General features: G+C 47.0%; 2 protein-coding genes and 1 long non-coding RNA gene across 5 annotated transcripts in view; 2 read left to right on the top strand and 1 right to left on the bottom strand.

Moving 5' to 3' along the window:
• Fam20b (FAM20B glycosaminoglycan xylosylkinase) overlaps positions 1-2998 on the top strand; it is a 43556-nt gene extending 40558 nt beyond the window's left edge. For all 3 annotated transcript variants that reach the window (XM_042674300.1, XM_042674302.1, XM_042674301.1), the window contains one exon: positions 737-2998. In XM_042674300.1, the coding sequence (XP_042530234.1) occupies positions 737-968 (232 nt within the window). In that variant the 3' untranslated portion in view covers positions 969-2998. The remainder of the gene's footprint in view (positions 1-736) is intronic.
• A 3265-nt stretch (positions 2999-6263) lies between these two features.
• Positions 6264-9498, bottom strand: LOC122103713. Its single transcript, XR_006146824.1, has 3 exons — positions 9422-9498; positions 7949-8450; positions 6264-6550 (listed from the first exon to the last, which is right to left on the bottom strand). It is a non-coding gene; the product is annotated as an uncharacterized LOC122103713 (long non-coding RNA).
• On the top strand, positions 8768-23254 carry Tor3a (torsin family 3 member A). The gene is made up of 6 exons (XM_042674303.1): positions 8768-9071; positions 9495-9611; positions 12721-12986; positions 14697-14875; positions 21574-21698; positions 22456-23254. The coding sequence occupies exons 1-6, from the start codon at positions 8792-8794 to the stop codon at positions 22704-22706; spliced, it is 1218 nt and encodes a 405-aa protein (XP_042530237.1). The 5' UTR covers positions 8768-8791; the 3' UTR covers positions 22707-23254.
• Positions 23255-23688: the final 434 nt, after the last annotated feature.

The following is a 23688-nucleotide window of genomic DNA, read 5'->3' as shown; positions in this document are numbered from 1 at the left end:
AGCCTCCAACCTTGAGTAAAAAAGCTCAGGGATGGAGACCAAGCCCTGAATTCAAGCCCCCAGACTGGCACAATGAATAAATAAATAAATCCCTATTGTGGTAGGAATATAGACTTAGAAACACGAAGGAGGGAGGAAATTAAGTTCCCCATTTACATCCAAGGGTGATGCCTGTTAACATTGTAATGTGCTTCATTCTAATCATGTCGTGTCTTTACACACACGTTTTGTTATCTCACAAATTTAAAGTGAAAGATTGGTTTCCTCTAACATCATGCCATACTAAATTTTCAAAACTTTTTTTAATGGCTGCATGATTTCTCTGAATGGATGAGCTATGATTTGTTTGACTATTCCAATTGTTGGACATTAAGATTAGTTCACATTTTGGGCTTGTTTTTTTAATTTTTTACTTGATATACAGAGGAGTTTCAACATGTTAGCTTATGGGTAACAAGCATCTTAACCAGTGTCGTTCCTTAGTTCCTGTCCTTCCTTTATTGAGCATATGTGTGTGTGTGTGTGTGTGTGTGTGTGTATGTGTATGTAGGTATAGCTACCCATAAATCAAACCAAAACCTGATAATGTGGCTTTCTCATGCAGAGGTCATTCTGAAACAAATGGTTTTTCTAGTTTAAATATTTTATGTAATTTTTTAAAACTTTTGTCTGCCATGTGGGCTTTAAACTCAATTTGATAGTTTTTATGTAACTTGTCTAAATCTTTTTCTTTCAGCATTCGGGTTTCTACCTGGAACAGACTGAACTACCTTAAGAATGGAGTGCTAAAGTCTGCCTTAAAAGCTGCCCTGGCCCATGACCCCATCTCCCCCGTGCTGTCTGATTTTCACCTGGATGCAGTAGACCAGCGGCTCCTGAATGTCCTGGCCACCATAAAGCAGTGCACTGACCAGTTTGGGATGGACACTGTGCTGGTAGAAGATAGGATGCCTCTCTCGCACTTGTGATTTTCAACACAAAATAAGTGAAACTTATTTTTACGAAGATAGAAAAACAGCACAATCAACTCCAAATGGCATGAGACGGCTTGCAGGTGGTGGCCAGTGGCAAGTTCTGTTGGTAAAGGACAGGGTAGCGTTGGGGGTTTCTGGGGTTTTCTGTAGTAGGTAAGGCTTAAAGCAAAGACCATGACCATTAGAGCATGAGCTGTTTCTGCAGAATCAGCTGAATTTCTTAGCACTTGCCCTTTCTAACAGTGGTCAGTCTTTATGAATCCCATGCCAAAGGACAAACAGGTGTGGCATTTGGATCGGTAAATGCTGGCACTGGCTTCAGAGTGTGTGTTTTGAGGTAAACTTTGCAGACGTTCTCCACACCTGTGGATTTTGTAGAACTATTTCACAGACTCTTGTCTTTTTTGTCCCAGGGCTAGTCAAATTGGAAGGCTTACTGCCTCCTTCAGCATGGCAGCAAATTAAACCTTCATTATGTTGAGCCAAAATAGCACACTGTTGAAGAGATCCATTTTTAAGATAGAATTGGAAGGAAAGACAAAGAGGAACATGTTCAGGCTTTTAAACAATTGGGTATTATAGTTTCGACTAACTCAGGGAAGGGAAGGAAAGAGACTCATCTAGTAGAATCAGAATCATCGATTGAAAACAAGTTCCCCTCTATTTCAGTTCTATGTACTTCGTGGGTAAGTAAAAGCTGCAGAGCTACAGTCGTGTCCAGATTAACCAAAATATTGTTTCTGTAGAAAATACTCTTACAACTCAAGCACGATTCCTTTTATGGAGCTTTTTTCTTTTCCACCTTTTTGCCTAAAGTAGGCAAATTCTAATTAACAAAGCAAACTTTTGATAACACCTTGAGTAAAGGTCAGGAATTATGGCAGTCTCTGCCATCCTCATTTCTCTTCTGAAGTATATTCCCCCCCACTGCTTTTGGACATTTGGGCATGAAAGGTGCTGTGCCCAGCAGATCTGCAGTCCTGCTTTTGCCATGTGAGAAAAGGCAACTGTGCTATACAGCAGATAATACACCCCCTGCTTGATGGTAGCTCAGCTTGTGAGTTAGGCTGTTTGAAGATTAGAATAAAAGATTTCAGGCCTTCTGAGTCTTGAAATTAAAGAAGTTACCAGAAGGAGCATCCAGATTTTGATTTATTCCAGATCCTACATTCATCGTTGAGTCTCATGTTGAGTTCTGAGCTCATGAGGTAGTAATATTCTCCTCATAGTACTCTCAACTTTAGGTTGCTAAACCACAGGTTTAGCTTTGGGTTCTGCCAAGGTGGTTTTGACATGTAAGCAGCTACAGTAAATTATAGGGCCAAGGGCCAGGCCTGCATTGCCCACTCTCCAGTGCCCTCAGAGCTCTTTCTCGCCCAACTAGTCCGGGTTTGTTCTGATCCTGCACTTCTGTCAGGCAGAGACTTGTAATCTAAGCAGTGTGGTTGAGGACACTAATGCCTACCATTGCTTAGCAGTTTTAGGCAGCTATATACTTTGAAAAACACCATTTGCATCTATGCCCCAAGTTTTCTCTCACCGAAACTAAGTACACTGTAACTACTTTAAAACAGAATGAAATCATAAAACTTTCATATGATCTGTATGCACTTTGAGGTGGATGTAAGAATGAGCTGTTTCTTTCTTTTAAGGGGATATTGAATTTAAAAAAATACTAGCACAAAACACAGTGTTAACCAAAGGAGACATTGATTGCAGTTTTAAGGCTACTTGCTTTCTGTGGGTGTCCAGACTAATTCTCAGTTCAGCTAGAGAATACCTTAGTCAGTGCTCACCCCAGAGCTGTAGGGAGCCATTGGTAGGAGACAGCAGAACATTAGTCAGCTCTGCTCTAAGTAACTTCTGATCGAACGAAATTATGGTTTAGTGTCTTTTCAGACATGTTGCCTTTAGTATACCACACAAAGAACCACCATTCTCAAACTGGGAACTTCTTTCCTAATGTGGAAGCAGAAGATTCTGCTGAGGAAAAACATAGGATGGAAAGCTGCTTTGAAAAAACATCTTGGGGCTGGGAAGGTGGCCCAGTGGTAGAGTGCTTGCCTTGCATGCATGAGGCCCTGGGTTCGATTCCTCAGCACCACATAAGCAAAAAGAAAAAAGCTGGAAGTGGCGCTGTAGCTCAAGAGGTAGAGCACTAGCCTTGAGCTGAAGAGCTGAGGGACAGCGCCCAGGCCCAGAGTTCAGGCCCCATGACCGGACCCCCACCCAAAAAAAGAAAAAACATCTTGTCTTTTCTTCAAAGAAGTTACAAAAAAAGTGTCATCTTATTCTTTTCCCTATTTTCACACCCAGGATATTAAAAGATGCTCAGACCCACAGCTAAGAATGGTGTGACATGACACTGAGAGAATTGTGTTCTAGTTAAGACTGGATTATGCTGGAAACGTCTACCTGGGTGAACCTTGAAGAAAACCAACCATAAAAGCTAGTGGCCTTAAAATTCATAAACACTAAGTTTACTTTGAAAAAAGTAGCTATCTTCTTTTGAAGTTTTGTGACAGCAACCTCTTTTGGTTTACTTATTTATTGGGAGCTTGGGATAGTGTAATCAAGTCATTGGAGAGATTTTGGTCAATTCTAAATTGGATATGCCAACTGAATATGGATACATTTTAATATAAAATTAGGAAAATGAGAACCAGTTAGTGTATTCTGCCCTCTTCACACTCTTAAAAACGTGTATTTTGAAGTTTGAATTGGGAACCCAAGGATGTAAGGTTTCGTTCTAAAACTATTCTTAAAAATGAGGCTGCACTGTGGTTTTGGGACAGGAGTATAAGTAATTTTTCTGCTCTTAATTCGTTCAGAATATTGTTCCATATATATTTAAGGCATTTCTCCCTGTTTGCACTCAGGGTTAATATGTCAAATTTTCAGAAGAAAATGAAGGAATTTAGGAACATTTTTTATATACTATTTGGGGAAAGTTGAATCTTACACATGGCACTTTCTCAATGTGACCTGAAGGTGCAGTCATCCAAAGAAATCCATCTTTTCTTTAAAAAAAATGTTGGCTTTCCCTTCCCATGCCCTGTGTCCTTCAGAATGCCTTCTCTGTGTCCTCTGACCCCAGTCCAAGATGGTAAAAGAGCCTCTGTCGGCAAACGGCCTTGTGAGTGGTCATTCTTGAGTGTGGGCAAAGGTGGATGAATTAATATGGCTATCTATGTATTCTAGCAAAGGAAAGTGTATTTATTTTGACACAAGGAAATACTGATCTACATTAAATTTATCTTAGTCTGTGAGTGACATGAGGGTCATTTGCTCAGCAAACACCTGCTGAGCGGCTCTGCTGATCCTGCTGTGGCTGCGCACATGGTGAACCTGTTCTGTGGGGCAGGCTGACTTCATGCCCTTTCATTGCTCCGGTCTGGGTGGTGAGTAGGGACCGTCACACTGGTTTCAGGAACTGAGGTGTTCCTCACAAGGACGACATTGGGAAAGTGGAGATAACATACTGGGGAGCTAATTTATTTGCCTAAAGGGAGGTGTAGGAGTCACTACGCTCATTTGGTCTGCCAAGGATTTCCTTGTCGCTGCTGCACAAGTAGAGGTTATACTTGGTAGGATGCCAAACATCAGACGTGCACCCAAATTGTTGTGTTCTATGGGTTTCAATTCAGAAAAAAAGAAAATAAAGATTTTAATACATACTCTGTGTATCATCTTTTAATATTAACCTTTTTTTTTTCTCCTAGTCAGGATTTCTCCTTGTTTCCTATATGCGTTTCCTGTCTGTTTCATAAAGGACAGCTTGCCTCTTTTGCCTCTCCACTTAACCTTCCACAGGGATTGCTTCACAGTATCCAAGGGGTAAGAAGTTGAATCTTCTCACTGGTCTTCAGAAGGTCCATGCTGCACCAGCATTTTCCCTAGGATCACTCTTCAAGGCTTCTCGTATATTTAGTAGTTAACTCCAATGTTGTAGGTTTTTTGTTTTGTTTTTGTCAGTTGTGAGGCTTGAACTCAGGGCCTGGGCACTGTCCCTGAGCTCTTTTGCTCAAGGCTAGCACTCTACCACTTCGAGCCACAGCGCCACTTACTCTGTTCAGGCTGGCTTCAAACTGCAATCCTCAAATCTCAACCTCCTGAGTAGCTAGGATTACAGACTTGAGCCAGCAGCAGCACCCAGCCAGCCTTGTACATTTTAGCAGTAAAGAATAAATGAATCTTAAACAACTTGTCAGCAGATTGTACTATACAGGCAAGAAGAATACTCTGCTTACAGCTCTTAGGAAGCTCATATTTTTTAGCTTTGTTGTTTTGTTTTTACGTAGTTGTACAAAGGGGTTACCATTCAGAATGTATGTCAGTTTATACCTAACACCCTTTAAACACTCTTACTCATCCTTCCCAGCTCTACCTGCCCTAGTCTCATAGGATATGCACTGTATATTATTATAACTGCAGTTGCACCCCTCTTCATCTTTCTAACCCCCCACGGAGCCCCCCAAGTCCTCACCACAGCACATCTTGAGTACTAACTTCCGGGTATTCGTTTAGTTGGACTGAGTTTTTCTAAGCAGGTAAACCATTGCCATATACTTTGCATATCCACTGCATATACCTTACTTTGGTTAATGCATTTATGATGTACATTTGCTTAACACCTCTATCTGGCTGGGGATGTGGCTTAGTAGTAGAGTGCTTACCTAGCATGCATGAAGCCCTGGGTTTGATTCCTTGGTACCACATAAACAAAAGGCCTGAAGTGGCACTGTGGCTTAAGTGGTAAAGTGCTAGTCTTGAACAAAAGAAGCTCAGGGACAATGCTCAGGCCCTGAGTTCAAGCCCCAGGACTGCCCCCCCCCCAAAAAAAATCCATAAATTAGATCCACCTTCTACATGAGAGAAAACATGAAAACGTGCAGCCCTTGACTCTCTAGGCCTGATTTCTCCTAACATAAATTTTTCCAGGTCCATCAATTTCTTTGCAAGTGGTCAAATATTAGAGGAGTATGATTCATATGTATGTTGGGTCTTGGTCCATCTTTGGATGGACCGGGTCCGAGGAAAGGTTAAGTGTGAAGCGCCCCCCTCCCCCCCTTCCCCAGCCTCCCTTAGACCAGGAGACAATCAGATGCAGCTGGGAGTCAAACCAAGCAGGAACTCGTTTATTAACAAGGAGCATCCCCTTTTTAAAGCAAAAGACTGCGTGGGAGGGGAGGAAATGGAGCCAACCAATCACTGTAAAGGCCTTATCATGCACCTAAGCTTCCATGAGTTGTTTACACACTGAACCTAAACAAATCCGGCTCTGCCCACTCAACTTCCTCTCAGGGCCATCTTTGCTACCTGTGTTCCCCACAGATTTCCCCACAATATATATGTAAGATACAAATTTAGAGATGCTCAATAGATGAATCTATAGATATAAAATTCATATCTCACATTTCCTTGATCCGTTTGTCCATTGAGAGACATCTGGACGTTTCCCATACCTTGGCAGTGGTGACTAGCGCTCATGCCGGAGGTTTCCACAGTCGCCTCTAGATGTCTCCATCATCCATGTGCTCTTAATCCTGCAATTTTTCAGCTAGTAGCTCCAGTCCCTGAGAATGAAGTGTGAGGGATTTATTGAAGTACTTGAGACTTAACGTTCGTGTATGGATTTTTTTGGTTCCTGTGTGAGGCTTATTCTGGTGAAAACAATGTCTTTAAGAAAAGGAATGTTTTGGAATTGACTTGCTAAATCTAAACCAAAGATCTCAGAAATTAGTACTACCTATAAATTGAGATAATTTTTTCCACAAGGTTTTTTTTATATATAAACTTCTGAGTGCCTTTTTTTTTCCTTTCATCTTCATCTTTTTTAGGGGCTAGGTGGCCAGCATGTGGTAAGCTAAGCAAGACCTCTCAACTGCTATTAGCTATTAGTAATTTTTATCAACATAAATTCATACCAGGACTAAAGCCATTCAATATTCTTTTAAATACACTGTATATAAATAAAGACATATGAAAATCAGTTACTGAGATGAAGCATTTACTGAATTAATCTTCATAGTATCACTAGGAAGGGGTTTTTGTGTGCATGCATGAATGTGCCAGTACTGGGGGCTGAACTGCAGGCCTTGGGCTCTCACTTAGATTTTTTGCTCACAGCTGGCACTCTACCATTTGAGACATGCCTTCAGGGCCCACTTTCCTGGCTAACTGAAAATTAGGGTCTGTTAGATTTGTCTGCCTGGACTGGCTTTGACTCTTGATCCTCAGATCTCAACCTGAGTAGCTGGGATTATAGTATGAATAATGCCCAGCTGAAGGAACTTAAGTTTGAGGAAGTGCAGGCATACAGCAGGTAGGCAATACCTGACGCTATACAATGGCAGGACCCTTTAATGTTTTCAGATTTCAAATAAGTACTAATAGTGTGCTAGCTTCCTGTCACTATACCAAAATTTGATAGTTAATTTATAAAGGAAGTGGTTAATTGGGATTTACAGTGTTCGAGGCTGTTTACATCTTTGAAAGTTGCTTATAGTCCATTGTGTATATTCTCTCAGTGTGGGGGGATGTGGCTCATGATGGAACAAAAGTGCTTACCACAATCAGAGGGAAAATAAGGAGGAAGAGACTGGGTTCCTGCAATCCCCAAAATCCTCCCAGTAGACCCCAGCTCTTAGAGGTTTCCACCACCTCCCAAGAAGCCAAGCTTCTGGTGTATTCAAGGATAACTACCTGTGAAAGATTCCACAAGTTTTGGCTGCACTGATGCCCTATTTATGGCTCCACAGAAAGCTTAGGTTCTGTTTTGATAGCACTGGTGGTGTAAGACACAATATAAACACATGCACTACTTTTCAACCTAAATCTCTTGCTGTACTAACAAAGGTGCCAATCTGGTTTCCCTGGCTGTTTGAAAGGAGGGACAAATTTGGTGGCCTACAGCAGGTGGAACAACCCTGAATAGAATGTGATCAAAGACACAGATAAACGTATTTACCCACCCCTTCTGTGAGGCCGGATTCACCTCACCTCTGGACAGCCCACTTCAAAGCCACTAACCAGGACTAGCCACATTTCCAGCTAGGGCAGGATGCTCCAAGGTCTCCTGAAATCTGCCTCCTTCTGTGTCCCCAGTTAGGAAGAAAGCTGAAGAAAAAGTAGTGGCTCTTTGGAGTCCCAAGCAATTGAAATCTGCATTTTCATGCACTATAATTGTTGACAAGAGATGGTGTGATTTCCTTGTGATTCAGGGGGTTTCCAAAACCCCAATACTTCCACACTGGAGATCATCCCTTCCTGTAGGCGGATCGCATCAGTGTAAACCTGGTTTTCATTTTGCTGGTTTCATGGTTCTCTGCAGAAGAGCCAGAGCCACATGGCCATACAGGCTCTCTAGTGCTCGGAGCTTCTCGAGGCTTCTCCACTCAGCTGACTCCTGCAGCCAGCTGCTGTTGGCTAAGATGCTTTCACCAGCTTCCTTTATTGGGCTGGGAGGAAGTTGGCCTGCAAGGGGAAACAGTACAAATACTTGTTCTCAAGAGGGCTACCATAGCTGCAGGTCCTAAGACCTGATGTCACCTTTGTGACCACAATCACCCCCAGAATAGATCGCGTCCTGGAGGTCTGTGGGCAAGGCCTGAAACTGGCCCCGGGCTGCCTGCGTCCCGGACACCAGGCCAGGTTTCAGTTCCCGAAGCCGGTCACAAGGAAGCGAGTTTGCAAGTTGTGCCTCACTAGCCCCACCCGGCCGGCCGCCGGTCGTCGTGGCAACACCAATCCCTAATCTCGGACCTCCCCGTCAGTCCCCAGCAGCGAGGGGTGGAGAGCCGGCCGGCCGACCAGCCATGTTCGGCGTCCCGCTCCCGCGGCGCCCGCTCTGGCTCTGCCTCCACCTCTTGCTGCCGCTGCTGCTGCTCCCCGGGGCGCCTGGGCACCGCGGCGCCGAGGGGCCGTGGGATCGCGCAGACGAGCCCGGCCCGGCGTGGTCCTGGCCTGGCATCCAGCGGCTGAAGGAGCAGCTGAGGGCGGCCGGTGCCCTCTCCAGGCGGTACTGGACCGTCTTCAGCTGCCAGGTGTGGCCTGATCACTGCGAGGACGACGACGAGGCGACCTTGCACCCCCCGGGTAGGAGGCTGGCTTTTCAGCTGCACGGGGCCCGAAGGAGTTGGGGGCTCGGCGGGGCAGACGCCCATCAGCAGGCATGCAGCCTGGGCTGCGCAGCCTCTGCGGACCGGGAAGCCCCGTCCCCACTTCCACGTGCGCCCTGCGCCTCCCCAGACACACTCCTGCCCCTGCCCAGTCCGGGATCACCTGCCGCGTGGCCTCTCCCGCCTGCTTGGTGGCTTGGAGGAAAGTCCCGCGTAGACACAGCTGGCGCCCGCCCCCCAACACCCTCGGCTGTTTTGCTGCCGATGGAGGCCGCGCTGGATGCTTTTCAGCCCCTTTTGATTCTAGCGCTGTCCCTGAAAACTTACGTGCAGTGGTTTGTTACATCCACCTCATGGGTGGAAGAGTCGCCTCTCCATCTCACAGCTCTTCCTTTTGCAGGCTGGAACCTTCCCCAGTGGGGCCAGTGGTCCCTGGACACGCTGACCGCGTGGTTCTGCAGCTTCCAGGACTGCTGTGAGGGCCAAAGAGATTGCAGGATCTCCAACAACTTTTCAGGTTAGACTGGCATGGCCACCAGGGCCTGTGGGGAGAGAGGGCGGCTGTAGGGGGTGCAAGAATCTTCTCTCATCTAGCTAATAACCTCCCCTCCAAGCAGGAACTGGAAAGGTCAACTGAAGTCTATAGATATTTGAGGACCTTAGGGCAAGATACTAAGCTGATAGGACTTCCAACAATAGGAAAAACACCAACTTTTGTTCATCTTGGAGCTTGAACTCAGGGCCTGGGTGCTGTCCCTGAGCTCTTTTGTTCGAAACTAGCACTCTGTACCACTTTGAGCCACAGTGCTACTTCCAGTTTCCTGGTGGTTAATTGGAGATGAAAGTTTCATAGTGAGTTTTCAACCCAGGCTGGCTTTGAACCACGGTCCTCAAATCTCAGCCTCCTGAGTAAGCTAGGTTTACAGGCATGAGCCACCAGTGCCTGGCTGTAACACTAATTTTAATGGTGCCATTAATGGGTTTTTGCATTCTCTTGTGTAGGAACTGAGCTCAAAGCACTTCCATCCTAAGTGGAGACTGTTTTTTAGGTTGAGGATGGAATCCCAGCTACAGAGCTACACGCAAACCCTCCATCCTGTTGTTGGAAACAAAACTAAGATACTCACATCACAGCACAGAAACCTAGTATCTTGATTTACTTATTTTTAACAGTGCAGGAGACCCATTCACCTTTAGTTTAAGGGTTCAGAGCTTGTTGGAGTCCATGAAAATACCATGATCATGTCACACCCAGCTAAGACAGCTTTTGAGGAAGGGACACTGCCAAATGTAGGACAAGCTCAGACCCCCGATTGTCATTGTCCATCCTGACTACACTGGAAGTTTTTTCTGCTCATCTCCCACTCCTTACTTACCACACCCTCCTGCCAGCCCTGGCAGCAGGTCTGAGGAAGCAGAACAACAATCCATTGAATCCCTACAATCTTCCAGTCCCTGTGCTGAAGATTTTACAAGGATGAAGTCATAATCCAACAAATCTACATGAACTTTCGAGAACCAAGCCCAGAGTACCTGTCTCTATAAATGGGAATAGAAACTTCTGAAGGATGGTTGGCAGTATTAAGAGAACTGATCAAAAATTGAGGGTTGATTTTTTTTTTTTAATGCTCCTAGTTTCTAGTGGAATGTGGTGGTACACCTTTATAATTCTAGCTCTTGGGAGGCTCAGGCAGGAATAGTGTAAGTCTAATGCTCAGGTTCAGATAGATGGCAGCTTCCTGCCTCAAAAAAAAAAAAAAAAGAGTAAAGTATCCCATTCAGACTGATAGCCAACAAATGTCTCCAGCATGTAAAGTGCATTTCGTGGTTCAGTGAGGATACCTCGGTGGCTTTATGCTGAGAAAAATAAGAGATTCTTTTCTTTTTTATTTTGGGTCCGGTCGTGGGCCTGAACTCTGGGCCTGGGCGCTGTCCCTCAGCTCTTCAGCTCAAGGCTAGAGCTCTACCACTTGAGCCACAGCACCACTTCCGGCTTTTTTCTTTTTGCTTATGTGGTGCTGAGGAATTGAACCCAGGGCCTCAGACATGCAAGGCAAGCGCTCTACCACTGAGCCACCTTCCCAGCCCTCTTTTTTTTTAAAAAAAAAAAAAATAACATTTCTGGAGTTTGAACTCAGGGCATTTGACTTGCTAGATGGGTACTCTACCACTTGAGCCATTAGCCGGGCCTTTTGTTGTTTTTCAAATAGGATCTTGCTTTCTGCCCAGGCTAGCCTAGACTATCCTCCTCCTGCTTGGGCTGAATGGCATTTAGGGTGACAAATCTGTACCATCAGTCTCAGCATTTTGTTAGTGGAGATGTGATCTCTCAAACTTTTTTGCCTAGGCTAGCTTCCAACCTCCATCCTCCTGATCTCAGTCTCTTGATTATATCCAGCACAAAGATTTTTTTTTTCAATAAACTAATTCATACTAACCATTACATAATTTACAAATTGCCCCTCTCTCAAGTCATGACTAATCCACCTCCCTCAGGTGGCTTTACCTGCATATTGCTGATGATTATTTGAACTCCCAGAGAGTGGTATTTAGCCCAGAACTTTGGCTGATAAATACCCCTAAGTCCTTTGTGACTCTTTACTGTTTGTCCAGGAGTTATTTCTTGCTCAGAGTTCTCTTGTCATTCTATAAATGACGTCCACATAGATATTAGGTCTCTTAATTAGAAAAAGTGCCAGTGTCACTAAGTATAAGGACAGGGTCTGACACAGGACAGAATCTTGGCCTACACACAGATCAGGAAGTGTGATCTGGGATTTCTGCTGGTTGAGAATAAGACCCCAAGTACACAGTCAGCAAGTTACCTTCTTCCCCTTAACCTAACTATTGCACCAGGGACTGGATATCAGAATTGTGGTGTCTGGGAAACCATAGGCAACTCCATGAAACTCCCAGCTCATCTCTTTCCAGAAGACAAACTTTAGGAAGTCCTTTCCTGTCTGCCTTACAGAATTGTTGTGGAAATGAAATATGACACACATGATTCTGAGTTTGGGGGAAGGCAGCTCTATTCATTTTCCCTTCTGTGGCACTGGGGTTGGGAACTGTGATGCTTGCAGTTTCATACCATCCCCTCTGGGTTGGCACAGTATACCAAATGGATTGATCTGGGACTCCGAATAGTAATTGCCACACCTCAGTCAGCAGCACAACCTCCTGGCTTCCAAATCCTATAACCTGGATTTCAGGAAGGCAGCCTGGTATGGGTTCACCATACCTGTACCAAATTGAAATAGGATGAAATCCTGGCTTCTTGACTTTTTGTTGCTTTTGGTTTTTGTTTTTTTGGTCAGTTATTGACATATTTAAGGAGACTTGAAACTACGGAATGGAAGCATCTCAGAATGTGAGCAAGATCCACTCCACACTGGTCCCTGTCACCCATTCTGGGGTGTCTTTCGAATGAGTCATTTGCTCTTACCCTGAGTTCAATCTTGATTTCACAAAGTTCAGAAAATAACTCTCTTCCTTGCTTTCAGGAGGTGTGTCTTCTAGCTTTTTGTCCTGAAGCTACACGGGATGAAGAGTAACTGATTCCACTCAGCGATGGGTGGGGATGACGGGAACAAGCTGTCTGCCTCTCATGAGCCTCTTTCTGCCCGTAGGCTTGGAATCCGACCTGACAGTGCGACTGCATGGCCAGCATTTGGCCAGAGAGCTGGTGCTGAGAGCAGTCAGGAGCTACTTAGAGATGCCCCAACCAGACAAGGCGCTGGTTCTGTCGTTCCATGGCTGGTCTGGCACAGGCAAGAACTTCATGGCAAGGATGCTGGCAGAGAACCTGTATCGGGACGGGCTGAGGAGCCATTGTGTCAAGATGTTTATTGCCACCTTCCACTTTCCACACTCCAAGTATGTGCACCTGTACAAGGTGAGGCTGGGCACTGCCGGGAAAAGACCAGCTGGAGCTGGGGCCAACAGGGAAACCCTGATGCCAGCCTATGCTTGCGAGGGGTGGGCTCTGGAGAGGCCATGGGGAGAGGAGGCTGTTGTGGGAGAAGCTGTAAAGGAGACTCACTGCATACAGAGGAGACCCTGAGCAGCCCAGAAAGAACCAATGCTCGCAGCAACCCCTTTGAGCTGCTCCACAACAGCCACACCAGAGGCCAGACAGCTTCCATAAAGTTACAGAATTAGTGAGATAAACTGGTGCCCGTGGCTCATGCCTAGCTACTCAGGAAGCTGAGATCTGAGGATCAAGGTTCCAAGCCAGCCCATCAGAAAAGTCCAAGAGACTTTTGTCGCCAATTAACCAGCAAAAAGCCACAAGTAGAACTGTGAATCTAATGATATCCTTTAGTGGAAAAAGTACGAGACCATGAGTAATGCGATGGTCACAAAATTGTGGAATAGAACAAAGTAAGGACTTCACTCCTGCACTGGCTGCAGTGGCTCACACCTATAATCCTAGCTACTCAGGAGGCAGGGAGCTGAGAATCGTGGTTCAAAGCCAACCCAGGCAATAAAGTCCATGAGACTCCTATCTCTAATTGGTCACCCAAATAGCCAGAACTGGAGCTGTGGCTCAAGTGGCAGAGTGCTAAACTTGAGCAAAAAAGCTCAGAGACAATGCCCAAGCCCTGAGTTCAAGCCACAAGACCAGCAAAAAAACAACAAAAAAACAAACAACTTTCCTTTCGTCATTTTGTTAGAAATTTTCATGGCTTGCTTTTGCTATTTCTTTGTTATTATAAAGATGATGGACAGAGGGGTTACATAAGTTGGTACATTTCTTTTTTTTTTGATTCGGTCGTGGGGCCTGAACTCTGGGCCTGGGCGCTGGCCCTCAGCTCTTCAGCTCAAGGCTAGCGCTCTACCACTTGAGCCACAGCGCCACTTTCGGCTTTTTTCTTTTTGCTTATGTGATGCTGAGGAATAAAACCCAGGGCCTCAGGCATGCAAGGCAAGCGCTCTACCACTGAGCCACCTTCCCAGCCCAAGTTGGTACGTTTCTTTTGGGATGATATCACCCCTTCCCTTGCTCTCTTCATTTGTTTTTGTTTTAATATGGGGATGGAGGCCAGAGCCTCTAGAATGGTGGACAAGCACTCTATTTGGGCTCTCTCTCTCTCTCTTTCTCCCCCCTCCCCCTTTCATCTCTCCTCTTCTCTCCTCTCTCCCCTGTAACTTCCAGAGTGGCTTATTAGACGATGGACAGGAAGTTCCTCTGTTGGTCCACAATTTGAGGTCTCCTCCCACTCAGGGACTGTGGCTGCCTCTGGCCCTTGCCATTTTCCCTCCGACTTCATTCCTATAGCAGAGACTGACTCCTGGTTTTGGAGGAGAGTGAGCTGGCCTTTACTTCCAGCATAGGACCTAATCCTGGAGAGGATACAGTGGGCTGGAGCTGGGCCTGCTCCCAAGGGTGGGAGGGCTTCTCACTCTTAACTTCCAGGCTCTTACCCTCTACTCAACCGAGGCTGCCCACCCTAGATGCACGAGAGTCACCTGGGAAGCTTGTTAGCAATGAGCCCACCTAAAGGCTTGATTGGATAGATTTGGGGGCGGAGCTCAGCCCCAGGTGACCCACCGTGCGGGGCGACATCAGTGAGAACCAGCGGCTGTCCATTATGCTGTGCAGGAGCAGCTGCAGAACCAGATCCAAGGGATGCAGCGGAGCTGCTACCAGAGCCTGTTCATCTTCGACGAAGCCGAGAAGCTGCATCCTGGGCTGCTGGAGGTCCTTGAACCACACTTACAGCGCCGGGTCACCGAGGGCCCCCAGGCTGAGCCTCCAAAGGCCATCTTTCTCTTTCTCAGGTGAGGTCGGGGAGCAGCTTCAGCCCTGGAGAAGGGGAAGTCATACTTGACAAGATGAGGTCTTGAGCTCTAATCTCCTGCTCAAGACTAAAACTCACCGAGGGAATGGAAGCCTCACTGCTTACAGGCTAGAGTGGGACTCTCGGCCCACTTATCCCCATACTTCAGAGGGGCTTGGGCCACCAAAGTTGGTGGATTCACTGCTCCCACAGCGCAAGCCCCTGTGAAGGCCATCTTTCCATCTTCTAAGTCTGCTGTTAGTTGCAAGTCAAGTACAGACCAGCTGTGAAAATTCCCAAGGCAGGCTTGGGCAGAGGACAACATAGTTCCCAAGAAATCTGACATGGCCAGTTCTCCCTCCAGATTTGGAAGGTTGTTTTCTTCTCTGCTCTGGAGAAATCCCTGGCTTCAAACAGTGTGGGCCCAATGTGGCAATGCACCTGTAATCCCAGCTAGCTGGGAGCTGCGGTGGGATTGCAAGCGAGGGCAAAAGCTGAGCCCCTGCCTGTCTGATGGTAGAGTACTGCCAGGCAAGCACAAGGCCCTGAGCTCAAACTCCAGTACTCTCCCCAAACCTCAGAGCTCTTAGAGTGTGTATTGGGACATTTGGGTACAGAATTTAACCACTACAGTGCATAGCTATGCTTTCGTTTATCAGGCCCTTAAAATGGCTTTGCAGGAAGCAAACGTATGTCTCTGTCCAGTTTTGTGTGTGATTGTGGTGGTGGTAGTGGGGTGTTTGTGTGCTAGTCTGGGACTCAAACTTAGGGCCAGGGTGCTGTCCCTGAGCTTTTTGTACACAAAGCTAGTGTTCTACCATTTGAGCCACAGCAGCTGCCTTTCTTGCCCAGGCTGGTGTCAAACTGCAGTCCTCAGCATTAGCCTCCTGAGTAGCTAGGATTATAGGAAATGAGCCATCTGCACCTGGCCCAACTCTGTATTTATGGAGGCTCTATTTGAATGCCGCAATAGAAGTAAAAAACCAGTTACTTCCTCCCTGGCTGTCGTGAAGGGGGATTTCTGGTTTTCCTGGTAAGGTGGGGTAGGTGGCAGTGATTTTGTTCCAGGTCTGGAGAGTGGAGAGGTAGCTGTAGACCCTGAAGACAGGATGAAAGGTTGAAACCATGCTGGTGCTGTTCCACGTGTCAATATTCTTCCTGTGTGTAAATCAGGCTTGGGAGATTCCCACTGAGACTGAAGTATGAGATGGGTGAGAGATGAGGAAAGTTTATGAGGAAAGAGGGATCTTCTGCATGACTCAGCCCAGAGTCAGGTCAGTTCCATTCCCCAGGTTCTATACTGTTTTCCATCTTATAGTGCATGATAGGATGGACGTGGCTGTTAGGTGGAGGGATGTGTGGAGCGATGGAGTCATGCCCTAAGGCTTCTCCTTGAGCCTTTCTGTGGAAGAGGGGCTGGCATGGCCCTGAACCACTGCTGCAGAGCCAGTCCATCCTGGGGGATGGGCAGTCTGGAGCCGGGACCTTCTGTATTTGTCGGGTTCTTCCACTTCTGCGCATAAGCACCTCTTGTGGCACCTCCCGTATCCCCACTCAGGCCAGCGCCCTGGCCCTGATACAACCAGTCTTTCCCCCACTTGTGCCACCAACAGGGGCACTGACCTGTTTAGCAAACCCGTGGCTGGGCTGTTTTCCTAGTGTGATGCACTGACCCTGTTTTAGGCAAACACTTGCCTTTGGTTGTTGACCCGATGGGGAAACCCTACATCCCCTGGACAATCCCACACTTTCTCCCAGTGACCTGACGGGGCCGTGCTGTCACACAGCCCACTGCCTTGGGAGTAATCTGGGCTTGAAAAGCTGACCTGCTGGCTTACCTTCAGCACCTGCCAGATGTCACTCCTGCCCTCCAGCGAGGAAAGGTATGAAAAGGACTCAGAGGGCCACTTGAGTTAAGATGGGGTCCTGGGGTCCTGTGACTCTGGCTTGGACCTGCTCAGTGGGATTACGCGAGCTGGGCTTCCACAGTCTCTAGCAGACTGTGTGGCTCCATGACCACCAGGGCTCCCATCCTGCCCTGTGGCCTCACGTGCCCCGAAGTGCCTCTAACCCCCGAAGGTTCTCAGAGGCTCTAGAGATGGGCGGGGAAGACGATGTGTTTCAGATTTCAGGCTGTGGACTTGCTTCATCTTCTTTACAGTGAAGGTTGTTGAAATTTGAACTTCTGGGTAGCCCAAATCATACACTACAGCAGGATTTGCAGTATGGTTCTGAGAAATACCCAGAACCTTCTATTTGAAATGAGACATGCAGGTGTTGCTTTCAATAGTAAGTTAGAGAGGATACCAGGCAGGGCTCACTGCCCGCCATGCATGTAGACAAGCCAAAATGATGGCACTGGGATTTGGCAAAAAGCAAGCTTAATTGGTGGCCCACCGAAAGGCCTCCTTAATCTGCCTGTGGATTCGGTGGCAGGGAGGGAAAGTACCAAGGATGGAGAATGTAGCTGATCAGTTGTCACTGGGAGTCAGCAGAATAGTTACACCTGATACACTGGTCCAGCTGGAACTTGTAGAGAACTCTGCTCAGTTCTGGCGCCACCCTTTGCTTCTCGTCTAGGTTCTTGTTCTTCAGGTTCTTCTTGTTGGAGACTGGGTTCCACCAGGTTCTCAAGGTTGTTTTAGATCAGTTCCTGGAGTTCTCCAATCTGAACGGTCTGATTGGTGTTGGGGCAGGGAAGTTACTGTTGGGACTGGTACAGCCCTGGCAGCTGATACAGGAAGCCTTGTGTGTGCTGGGCTGCCCCAGCTTATCCCTCATCTGTGTCTGAAGAACTGAGGTGTCTGGTGTCTGGGTGTCCAGTATCTGGTCATCATCGATGCTGATTACTACTGAGCATTTGTACAAGTATGAAAGGCCCTGGGGTCACAGGGCAAGCCTGGAGGGTGGAGCTATTCTCTTACTGAAGCTGCAAGAGAGGGCTACTAATGCCTGCTTCTATCCGGATAGAAAGGGCTGAGAAAATGTGAAGAATTCAGAGTAATATTCCCAGGCTCTGTAGCTCAGCATGTAAAAAATGAGCCGTGCATATCTGTCGACTGCTTGGGAAACCCCTTAGATTGGTCCACTTCTCTCATTTTACCAATGATGAAACTGTGGGCATGTGATGGCACATGCCTATAACCCCAGCATTTGGGAAGGTAACGGCAGAGGATCCTGGGCTCAGGGCCAGCCTGGGCTACCCAGTGAGACCAAAAAGCAAAAAAGTCAACCCCTTCTCCCAGATGAGAAAAGTAGAATGCAAAGACATCAACCAGTTCATCTATTTCTGTTTTTTAGGAAAGACTGAGCAGGTGGTGGTGAGTTTATTTCTGGTCCTTTGGCCACTTCAGATGGTGGCTGGTAGCTGGGAAGGATGTGGAAGGGAACTAAAGTGCTCCAAGTGGGCAATATGTGCTCGTGAGTCACATGGTAGCAAGGAACTGCCCCCGGGAGATGGGAAGGTACGTTGGTGCCAGAGCAGCAGCACTGAGGATGGAGGAGGAGCAGAGAAGACAGGGCACCCAGATAAGGTGCTGTCTTGTGGGTAAAACATGGCAGGGGAAAAGATATCAGCACGGGACAAACAGGAGGGAAAATTCAGAAACCAGGTGAGACATGTAGGCAAATGTTCAGAGATACCCACCTGAAAAGCTGCGGACGAGCTGTGTACTGAGCAGCAAGCTGGGTATTGGGGTTATAGTGCTGAAAAGAATTCCAGCTTCCCATTCAGAAGCTTAGTTAGGGTCTGCTGGGTTTCTGGATAGAGATGAGAAGACACTTGAATAGTGTCCCTCGGACTGTTTGTGGCTCCACTGCTCTTCTGCACCCCTGGAAGCCTGCTGTCAGTGGAGCCTCTGCAGTGGAGGCTCCTGCTCCACTTCTTGTGGAGAAGGCAAATGTAGCCAGTTTTGTCTCGGCTGCTGCTGCAATCCTGTGCTGTAGGGAGCTTTCTGGCAGGCCTTCCAGCACCGGAGGGGAGAGAAAGCAGGTGAGCGGCTTAAGCAGCTTCATCTGGGGGGTGGGGAAGAGTGTCTTGCTGAGTTAGGGACAAGCACTGCCCCCATTTTCCTAAGGCTCCTCCAGCTGGTAATTTCTGAAAGCTGTGAGGACTCAGGAAGGAGTCTCTGACTTACCTGCTTCATAGGGAAAGATGCCAGCACCAGCCGCTTCCATCCAACTGGGGATGCAAACAGGGAGCCTTGCCCACAGGATGAAAGGAGCGGAAGTGATTTAAGGCACCAGAAGGTAGCAAGGGTGGAAGAGCTGAGGGAAGGAAAGGAAAGATTGAAGCTGGATAGACTAGGGAAAATGAGGTTTGGTCAGCTAATAGCAAATACAGGAGATATTCCTTCATGTACTTCCCTTAATTAAGGGAACAAAAATCATTTGGGGGGAAATGAAGCAGGATAACTTATGGAAACTGAGGCCTGCTGTAGGCAACTCAGAAATATGCTATCTAAAAACTTAGAAATGCTATCTTTGCTTCAAAGAAATGCTATCTTTGCTTCAAAGAACAACAACTGAGCGCATCCTTTCCTGAGGGATGCATTTCTTACCCAAAGATTCACAACTGCTTGACAGAAAGCCCCAAAATGCAGATAGCAGGGTGTCCCCTCCTTTCAAAGATAAGGATCTGTTTTATGGCAGGATGCATTCTCACCTGGAAACTCAAACACCAGGTGTAGTGAAAGCCAAAGCACCTAGCTGTGCATAACTTAAAGCCAGACCCCCTGCCTTTATTCCTTTTGGGTATAAATACCCAACAGCCCAAGGAGCTCTGTGTGTGTGTGTGTGTGTGTGTGTGTGTGTGTGTGTGTGTGTGTGTGTGTGTGTGTGTGTGTAAATACCCAACAGCCCAAGGAGCTGTGTGTGTGTGTGTAAATACCCAACAGCCCAAGAAGCTGTGTGTGTGTGTGTAAATACCCAACAGCCCAAGGAGCTCTGTGTGTGTGTGTGTGTGTGTGTAAATACCCAACAGCCCAAGGAGCTGTGTGTGTGTGTAAATACCCAACAGCCCAAGAAGCTGTGTGTGTGTGTGTGTGTAAATACCCAACAGCCCAAGGAGCTCGGTGTCTGTGTGTATAAATACCCAACAGCCCAAGGAGCTGTGTGTCTCTCTGGGTGTGTGTGTGTCTTTGTGTCCCTATGAGAGCACCCACACTTTGCGTGCCCGACCTTCTGTTTGTCTGCTATTTTGTCTGTCTGTTTCCTTGCTTGTTTACTTAATAAAGCTCTGCCAAGTTTTCTTACCATTGTGACTTGTCCAGAAATTCTTATTCTGTGATCGAAGTCAAGAACCCTAAGTGAAGACCTTGTTCCTATATTTAAAGGGGAGCGTCACTAAACCTCACTTCTGTCCGATGACACATCAGATTCACTTCTTAGCTTACTGCTTGCCCTCCCATTCTTCCGTTACTACACCCCTCCTCCTGGCTGGATAGGTTCAGGAGGAGAAAAATGAAGTGAGAAGGCGCTCCACCCCATCTAGAAGGGACCTGCTGCTCCAGGGCTGGGGAGGAAACAAAAGGAAATGTTCTTGGCTCCACCCAGTGCCTCCTTTCAGCTTCTTAGGGTTGTCTTCTTTCCTTCTCTTCCTCCTCCAGTCTCACTTAGTCCACATTTCAGTGCATCAGATGAGAGGGAGAGAAAGGAGAAGAAAGGGAAAAGGGAGAGGGAGAACTTGCCTCCAAAAGCTGCATAAAACCAAGCTTTCGTCTCCATCTTTCCCTTGCTGAGGATAGCAAAGTGCAAACACCACTCTTTGGCCCCTTTTGTTTTGTGCCCATCCGTTGACAAGACTCTGCAGTGGTGTTTTCCCTGAATTCTTCTCCTCCCATCCCTTCTCCATTGTTGGCAAAACGCTTAGGGACTACCTTTCTGCAACCACCTCATGCCTGTTCAATGCAACCTCTGTAGCCAGGACACAAACCTGACTGGTAACCACACCCACTCTGCAACACAAAACCCTCCAGTGGTTGGTTCTATGGCCTCCTCCCTGTAACTGCCTACCTTTCATGTTTGTTCCCCCAGACCTCTTCTGTCCATAGTAGACATACGTACTCCTGGCATCTAACAGTCACTTCCAATCTGCATTGTAGACAGTATAGAAGCAGTATCCTAAGGAAATCTTCTATTTCTGCATCAGCACTTGCCAGCTTCGATTTTGGATCCTCAGCTCTCAGCCTCCTTAGTAGCTAGAATTACAGATGTGAGTCAATGGTACCCACTTCGCAAGTGTTATATGGCAGGGGTGGGCAATCTTTATTAGCCAAGAGCCATTTGGATAATTTAACATCATGAGTCACACAAAACTATTAATATAGGTAGCTGGCCATAGGGAGCTGATAAGAAACACATGTGTCTGTCATGTACCAAATGATATTGAGGGCTTTATAAGGCCCCCGGCTGGAGGTTCCTACACATGAAATGGAGTGACAGAGGCAGGATGGGGTGGCGAAGGCCACTGAGTTGTGACCAGCTCTCTCTGCAGAGTATAGGCCCAGGCCCCACAGCCTCCATCTCTTGGTGGTCAGGTAACTCAGGTGGAAGGAAGCATGGAAAGGAAGGTATCTATTGCTGGTGGCATGGCTCAAGAGGTAGAGCAACTGCCTAGAAACACCAAGCCCTGAGCTCAAACTTCAGTACAGAAAAAAAAAAGGAAAAATCTATAATATAAACAACTCTGATCTCTTTCAGCAACCTTGGGGGCAATAACATCAATGAGGCAGTCTTGAATTTGCTTCTGGCTGGATGGTCCCGTGAAGAAATTACCATGGAACACCTGAAGCCCAGCCTCCAGGCTGAGATCACCGAATCCCCAGGTAAGAGGATGACTTCCCTGGCACACAGAAAAACAGCTTTCAGTGAGAGCCAACACAGCTGCAGTGATTGTGCTGTGAGATGGCCAGGGAATTGGAGCCCCAGAGAACACGCATCATCATCTCAAATCTCAATTTAGGGTGGCACATGTGCCAGAAAAAAAAGTCTTAATTCCTTTCCTGTAAATGCTCTTAAAGAGAATGGTGGCAGTGACCCTGAAAATATAGGCAGAAGCCTGTAGATGCTTCAGAAGCTCACTCTGAGAATGCAGGGGGAGTCTGCTTCCAGCCAACAAAGCAAGCCACACACCTGGCACTTGTACCCGCTCCCTGTTCACTGTAATAACCATTTTTATAACTTGGCATTGTTTACCTCGTGTAGACACAAGGGTGTGGCTCCTGGCATCTGCTGCAGACTGCTATCCTGGCGTTGGTATATGAAATTAGCTCTTGCTAGACCTTAGGGTAGGGATGACTTAAAATTCCAGCTAGATTCAGACTCCAGGTAACTTTGGATCTTTTGTTTTGGCTGGTACTGGGATTTGAACTCAGCATTGCAGTTGCTCAACTTTATTGTTACTGCTCTACCACTTGAGTCATATCCCCTACCTGGCTTATTAGTGGTTAGTTGGAGATGGAACCTAGTGGGCTTTTCTCTATCAACTAGGTTGGCACTGCCACCCCCTACATCTCAGCGACCTGAGTAGTTATATTAGAGCATGGGCCACTAGTACCTAGCTAAATTTGGGTTTGATTTCAGATAGTGGCTTTGGGCACAGCTGTCTTGTGAAGGAAAACCTGGTGGACTTCTTTGTCCCCTTCCTGCCACTGGAATACCGTCATGTGAGGCTGTGTGTACGTGATGCTTTCGTGAGCCAGGGGCTCCCGTACACAGAAGAAGCTCTGGATGAAATCGCCAAGATGATGATCTATGTCCCCAAGGAAGTGCAACTCTTCTCCTCCCAGGGCTGTAAACTGATTTCCCAGAGAATTAATTACGTCCTGCCTTGACAACTACTCCAAGGCTTCCTGAAGGTGCCTGTCTCTACTAACAGAACTGTGACCTATCAAGGCACCAATTAATGTCCAGCAATAACTAACATACAACTTGTGTGGACAAGGATGGGCCGTAATTAGAAGCAGAGGCAGTTCATAAAATCACATGGTGCCTTAAATACCTGCATTCCAAAATGTGGGCCAGGAAGCTGGAGGGTTGTTGGGTTATACAGAACAGGGAAGTTCTATGGCTCAAGGCTGTACAGTCCAAGGTCATAGGCTCCAAGGTCTGCCTTACAGTTCTTCGTCCTACAGAACAACTGCACTGTGGATGAGCAGATCATTAGCAAAGACTTTAGGCTAAAGCGAAAGGTGCACACAGGAAACTTAAATCATGTAAATGTAAAGCTCACTCCCTTTTAAAAAAGATCAGGGGCCTTAGGCTCGTGTGGTGATCTGCACACCGTGATCCTGCCTGGAGGGCAGGAGGAGCCTATCTTGAAGAAAAAAAAGGAAGCTTGAATGTCATAGGTAAAGATTAAACTTTTGTATTTTTCTAACGCTGTTGGCCTCCTTTCTTACTGGTCACTCATAGCGCTGATGGGGATTGGTGGGCCAGGGGCAGAACTGCCTCACCGGGCAGGCTGTGTGCTAACTGCTGCTGTGTTTGCTCACCGTGTGCCTGCACATGGAGCCCTCCTGTCCTTCCCCTCAAACAGGAAAGCAGTTCCAACACCCAGTGCTCCCACACATGGAACTAGAGACTTCTGGAAGTGACATGCTTGCAGTGTTCCGCCTTTACACCTCCCATAGTTTTTCCTTTTTTCTTTCCTCTAGGGCCCTTCTGGTGTCATGTCATGCTCATAAAACCTCTTCATCCCTCTCACCTTAGCACTTGTAAAATGGACGTATCGGGCTTAAGCACTCAAACATCACAAGGCTGGGGAGTACCTAGCCTAGCCAAATCACGTACTTGATAAACATTCAAAAAAGCTAA

The sequence above is a fragment of the Dipodomys spectabilis genome, unplaced genomic scaffold (assembly GCF_019054845.1).
Source record: "Dipodomys spectabilis isolate Male_0828 unplaced genomic scaffold, ASM1905484v1 ptg000019l, whole genome shotgun sequence".
Taxonomy (NCBI): Eukaryota; Metazoa; Chordata; class Mammalia; order Rodentia; family Heteromyidae; genus Dipodomys; species Dipodomys spectabilis.
The sequence above is the reverse complement of the archived record's forward strand: the minus strand, read 5'-3'. Positions and strand labels throughout refer to the sequence as shown.